Source organism: Calonectris borealis, chromosome 3, assembly GCF_964195595.1.
Source record: "Calonectris borealis chromosome 3, bCalBor7.hap1.2, whole genome shotgun sequence".
NCBI classification, from domain to species: Eukaryota; Metazoa; Chordata; class Aves; order Procellariiformes; family Procellariidae; genus Calonectris; species Calonectris borealis.
In genome coordinates this window covers 64173665-64180268 of record NC_134314.1, presented here as the reverse complement: position 1 = coordinate 64180268, position 6604 = coordinate 64173665, and the positions used below count along the sequence as shown (strand labels likewise).

Here is a 6604-nt window from a genome sequence, read left to right as displayed (position 1 = left end):
TCTCTGCTACTTCTCACCACAACTTGCTCACAATTTACAAGAACGAAGCAGTGCCGCGTGTGTGTGCTCGGTGCCCTAACTTTAGCTGACTCAGCAAACACTTCAAATCCTCCCCTTCCGTGCGCCTTCTCTGTTAAAAACCTGTGCGTATGAACACGAGAGAGCGGAGGGAAAGAGAGAGAGAGACCCTTTAAGCTAATGGGTAAGGAATGTGCATTGAGCTGTGCGTGGACGTCTGATGTCTCCAACTATTTGTTAAAAGGCAAAAGCAATACTTCCGACAGACGGCCCTCCCCTCGCCTGCAATAGGCTCCCAAGAATAGCAACAGCCTGTGTCACTGCAAAGGGCAAAGCCTTCTGAAATAGCAACAAAGTTGTTCACAAACCACTTTGTGGTTTGCATTTGGTTTCAGCCAGCTTCAGCAACTTGTTGCCATGAGGAAAATAACCTGCGCTTTCCTCGGCGGCCGGGGAAGGACCGCTGCCCTGTGAAGTGCTCCTGCCCCAAGGTGCAAAGAGGGTGGCAATGGTACCTGGGCAGAGCACGGAGGACCTCGGCCAGCAGAGCCAGACGATGAGAGCAGGGGAGGATGAGGAGAGCAGCCGGGGCAGCCGCCACAGCAGCCACCGCCACCTCCGCAAGCTCCCGGCGGCAGCAGGTAAAGCGGCAGGAGCTGAGTGCCAGCTGTTAGCCAGCAGCAGCGTGCCCGCGGAGCTAATGCTCGGGGCTGGGGGAAAACAGCCCCGCAAAGCCAAGGGGCTCTCGGGGCACGCTGTCTCGATCTCTAAAAGTGCAAGAGGGGAAATGTGAGTAAGGAAGGGAAATGCCGGCTTGAATTTTGAATGAAGGTTTATGTGATACTTTTTCCAAAAGGCCTCGGTCCTACTGTTCGTGCATGTGCTGTCTGTTGTGTAAATCCCTTTCCGTTATGAAGATCAGTCACCTGAAAAATCGGAGAACGCATTGACGTCTAAGACAACAACGGTGCTCCAGTCCTTGCATGCTCGGGAGCAGTTCAGCCCTTTTCACTGAAGTGGAGGGAGGCCAGGCAAGCATTGCACCTGCTCGTGCAGGGGAAAGTACAGTGTGGGGGGACGGGGACTCCCTCTTGTCTTTTCTCCCCTAGCGTTTCATGAAGAAACAGGGTTTCTGTGCTGACACCCTGAAAAATCAACTATATAATTTCTTATGCAAAAATATTTGAGTGCTGAAGCTGAATTTCATAGCTCTTCACCTTTGCTGTCCTACCCAGCCAGTTTTTCTAAGTTACAGCATGGTTTTGCATTTTGAGTCTCTTTTCACTGATGATAAGATCACGGGGAAAATGACCTACGATCGTGACATTTCTCACCCACAAGACCTTTTTACCCAAACGGGAAAGCACAATTGTAAGCCAGAAATTACTATGTCCTGAGCAGGTTTTGTTCACTTAAAAATGAATGAACTGACTAACCCATGTATGTTCAGATACCACGGGCATAAATGCTTTGGTGGAGTGTAATAGTGATCAGTCCAGCAACATCAACTGATACCTGGAAGCAGAGGAAGCAGAGGTTAATCAAGAACAGAAAGCCAGTTGGTGTGCAGACATATTTAACATGACCTTAGGGTATGGGGGGAGCAATGCAGATGGTCATAGGATAGCATTATCAAAGGGAAGCACAGCAGTTACAATAAACAGACAGCAAAGTTGCTGCGGCACAAAGGCTATGGTTAGAAGAGTACGTGCAAATTATACACTTGGCCTTACCCTCAGAAATTAAAGCAGTAACCTGAGGAATTTATAATTACCTAGTTAGAATTAAAAAGAACTTGCTGATTCTTACTGAAAAATAACAAAACAAAACCCAAATCACATTTAATGTAATGAAGGGCCAGGCTGCCTGTTGACATAATGAAAATACATGGCAGAGCACTAAGAGAGATGGAGAGATGGCCAGGGTGGGTCTGCCCAGGATCTGCGTTCCCATCTTTCCATCAGTGCCAGGGCGCTTTTGTTCATGAAATTCGAATATTACTCACACAATACATTCATTGGGCTGCGCTGTACAAAGTATACAATGCTTCCCACCATTTCAGGAATTTAGATGTGTGAAAATGTGTGATACATTAGCTTCCTTCTGCCTTCTTTTTTAGTTCAATTTACAAAATATTTCGTTTGGTTTTGCCTTTCACACTTGGGTGGGAGGAGTCACATTTGTCAAATGGTCATGATCCCACATGGCCCTGACACTATTTTTGAGTAAATTTAATATTTTTCTGAGTTTTTCCAGCTCTGCTTGCAACATAACTTTGTCCCAAAGCCACCATTTGTTTCATCAAGTAGGGTCTTGTTGAGTAACTGGTTTAGATCCCATGCCAGGCTTCTAGATGGACAGTTAGATCAGATGTATCCTTGCTAATAGGAGACCTGCACGTATTGAGCAGCTACTGGATCTAAAGAAACCTCGGGCATTAGAATAGATTAACAGAGTAACATATATCTCTTTACACCAGACAACTGCATGAGACAGAGAAGGTGACTGTGACAGTGCAGCAAAGATCATGATGGCATAAAAATGGGATAATCACCTTTTACGAGAAGCAAAACCATGATTTAATTATGCAGCAATTCCCAACACATGCCATCAAATATTTATCCTACAAAACCATGTGATCCACATGCTATACACTTCAGCAAAATGCTCCTCTAAAGACAATTTGGGGAACTTTAAACACTATTTCCCTGTAAAGGCAAACTTTTTATATGTCAGACAGCACCCAGATGGAGAAGAAATGTATTGTTAAAGATAGCTTAAAATTGTCAGATACAGATGCTGTAGTTTTAAGATTTATCATGGATAAAAGTAGATGCTTTGTTCTATTGAAAGAGAGAGATTCCATGTTGTGGATTCATATCTAGGCAATGCACTCAATTTGTCATGATTTTCTAACCTGTGCTTATTAACCAAGGGTTGACAGAGCTTGATTTCACCTTCCAAATGTCTAAATAGATCAGAGAATCCCCAAGGATTTAAAGAACATATATTTGACCTTCCAGTAAAATACTTTCCTTCCCTCCCAAATTGAGACATTTCTCACCTCAGATTAAATCAAAGTCAACAGAAGAAAGTACCATGTTGGAAGAGACTGTCAAGTCCCCTCCTATCAAAATAGATGTGTTTGCACAGGTCACGTGAAGAAGTAATCTCCCCCCACACTCCATCCCACTAGTTTTCTGTACACACACCGCATGTTCTCTTGGGAGAAAGGAAAGAAAAACTACATCACAAAAATCTCAGTATCTGGACTAATGTGGAGCTGCCAAGGTGAGCTGGGAAGGGCTCCCAGGCACCTCTCCCATAGCTCTCCTGCACATGAAGCGGAGGAGGAGTGGTGTTTCCCAGCTCAGCCTGCTTGCAGATCTTCCCGGGCACAGATCCTTTATCCGTAATGCCCATAAAATGCATGCACAGACCAAATATTTTGCCTTTGGAAGGACTGTATTTTCCCAAATATGTGCTTGAAATTAAGGAAAGGGGCACACCCTTACTACTTGGCCCCATCCCGTCTCATCAGCAGTACACTGTGCTATACTACAACTGCGCCTGGTCTCCTTTTCAGGAACCAAGCATAAACATTTCCAGCAAATGTTCTTAAAGATAGGTTTGTTTGCCAAGCAGTGCTGCTTTTGACCTGAGGAACAGTTGTGAGAAACCATTTTGTTTACATGGGGAAACTAGAGAATAGACTTTCCAATCACTTGTCACATACCAGCCACACACCCGTTAGCCATGGTGTTTGTTGCAGCCAGAGGAAATTTCTCTGGAAGCCATCATTTAAAATATTTTATTCCCCTGGGCTGCACACTGCCATGTATTTTGCAGGCATCTCATAAAAATAAGAGGAACATACATTTTAAGAAGCTTTTTTTTAAAAAAGGAATGCCTAAGAACTGCCAGCAACATCATTAAAAGTGACACTTGAAAGGATTGTGAGTACAACTACTGCAACATGCTTTATCTGGAAATGTTAAAGCAAAACATATGCTGAAGTCAGAGACAATTTTGTCTGGAGGAAGACCATGAAGGAAAACTGAGCCGAGATTTCAGGTTTTAACTCAGCAGGCAGTTCTGAGCAGGCAAGTCTTAGGTACTCCAGTAACAACAAAACCTCATAGTGATATAGGATGTTTTTCAGCAGAATAGTGCCTGTGAGGCACAAGAGACACCGAGTTAACTACTGAGTTTGCTCCTGCTCATGCAGAAAGACAATGTGTCTCCCGCTGCATCACATCAGAATCTGCTTTTCATTGAGGGGTCTGCCTTCGTTACAGCCCTCCGCTATTTCTATATGACATGGGCGTGTGTCACGGGACACATGAACAAGGATTTCAGCTGACCCAGTAAAAACAAACCAAAGAAACATTAAGACACTGATCAAGCTGCTGTACTTGGAGAAGCAAGAAATATATGGGCTTGAGTGCTTCTCCAACAACTTCCCAGGTGTCCAAGCTCCACACCCAGCTTGTACAGCCCCTCAGATTAAAAATAAATAATCACCTCTGTTGCTCTGATCTGCGGACCACAGGCTGAGGAGAGCACAGTCTGGATTGCAAAGAACAGTGCCGACTGTGGACTATGTCAAGATATTTGACTTGGCACTGTCATTTTGAATCAGAAACTGGAACCATACAAAACTGACAGTCGCATATTTAAAGAATTAAAAGCTGTGCAGGACACAGACCTCAAAGTATCAATAGGAGACACTGCCCACGCTGCTGAGTTTCTGCTGGAGAGCCTTAAACACAGTTTTTGTCCCTCTGTTACTTAGCATTTTTTCTCAATTGCCTGGAAAAAGATAACAGCGAATTATTTGTGGGTGATCGAGGTGACGGGTGCTTAATACATGGGATATGTCACTGGCTGAATGCAATTTGGAAGGCTTGGCCTGCTGACTGCGAGTGAATGTGCTGTCTGGGCTTCCTCTCTGCTAACTTTAGACATCTGCATCTGAGCAAGCCGCACAGATTCCTTTTATAGGCAATGGGGAGAAATAGGCATCTGACCTACTTCAGACATCTAGAAGTGCCTATTTTTCACAAGTGGTTACAGAAGAAATCTAGAGATGCTGTAGGTCTCTCACAGTTAGGTAAGTTGAACCCATTCTATGTGTTTTAATACAGACAAACGTAAAGTGATTTGCATTCCTAGCTAGGATGCAAGAAGGCAGGCCATATTTAAAGGAAAGGCAGTGCCTTGGACAGAACCCAGTCAGAAAAGAAGTTGGTTGTCCTGGAGGATAACCAGCAGAAGATGAGCTCCTGTACATGGCTTTGACAATCCTTAGATGAGTAGAGGGGGAAATGTCCACCAGGAGCAGGACAATCATGTCAAGTTCCTAGGTGGCACTGTGCAACCTCTGCAGGAGCACTGGGTCCAACTCACAATTTATTGAAGAAGTTGATAATCTGGATAGAGTTCAGAGAACAGGCCTCGGAATGCTTAAGGGACTGGTAAACTTGTAAAGCCTCACAGGCTAAGTAGCTTATCAAGGTCTGTGAGATGACTCAATGACAATCTATAATTTTGTACTTAGTGAACACAGCTAAGTGCAGGCAAATGGAGAATGGGATCTGATGACTGGAAGCTGAAGTTGCGGAAATTAAGTCTAGAAATAATTTACAGATAATTTACAGTGAAAGCAATTAACCATTGGGACAACTTATGACTTAAAGTCATTGGCTTTCAACCACTAGCAATTTTTAAATCAAAGCTGAGTATTTTAAATGGCCTACTTCAAATAAAATGTAATTTAAATATGTTTGAAGGGTTATGTTGTGCTGTTCATGAGTGTCAGACTGGATGACCACAATGGTCTCTTTTGGCTTCATAATATATAAATTAAAGCAAAATCTTAGGTTACATCTACATGGCTCAATGACGTAAAATACAGAGATATCCAAGAACGCACAAATATCAGCACTAAGCAGCAGTTTGGGCAGAGCACTGTGATCAAATTAGCAGTGTAGCTTCTGATACCCAAGCTCATTCATTCAGTACAACACTGTGTTGTTACCAGTTACCCTGATTTCCAGCCAGGATTCATTGGAAGGGTATATTTTCTACATCTAGTAATATATAGCAAGCAGGCAAGTCAAAAGTATAAAGTGCAGGGGAAAATTAGGTTTTGCAACAATAAAACATATATTGCATGCATGCATTGGAGGATGGAGCACAAGTAGCACAAAGCAGCTTAACTGGAGTCGGTAGTACTTCCACTGAAGTGCTGTTCAGTGTGTGAAGGAAGCACAGCAGGACCTTGCCCTAACCCATGCACTAACCTCTATTTAAAATAAGTGCAATGATCTCAGATACTGCAGACATAAAGGAAGAAAAATCTTTAGACAGAATACAGACATGGGCAACAACAATATAAAGAAAGATTGTGCCATCACCAGAGCATTTTGCAAATCTGTTTCTGACGTTTTCTTCAAGCTGTCCCACCTCCATCACTATAAATCTACCATCCACCCCCACCTTCTGAAAGACTTCTCACAACACTCCCATCTCCCCCATGCCCTCACGGCCCATCGTAACAAAACCATGTGTTTTTCTCGCGTCT

General features: G+C 43.5%; 1 protein-coding gene across 1 annotated transcript in view; it reads left to right on the top strand.

Moving 5' to 3' along the window:
* The first annotated feature begins 371 nt into the window (after positions 1–371).
* The window catches only part of SLC2A12 (solute carrier family 2 member 12), a 28625-nt gene continuing 22392 nt past the window's right edge, over positions 372–6604 (top strand). The window contains exon 1 of the mRNA XM_075145853.1: positions 372–659. Within this exon, the coding sequence (XP_075001954.1) occupies positions 527–659 (133 nt within the window). The 5' untranslated portion in view covers positions 372–526. The remainder of the gene's footprint in view (positions 660–6604) is intronic.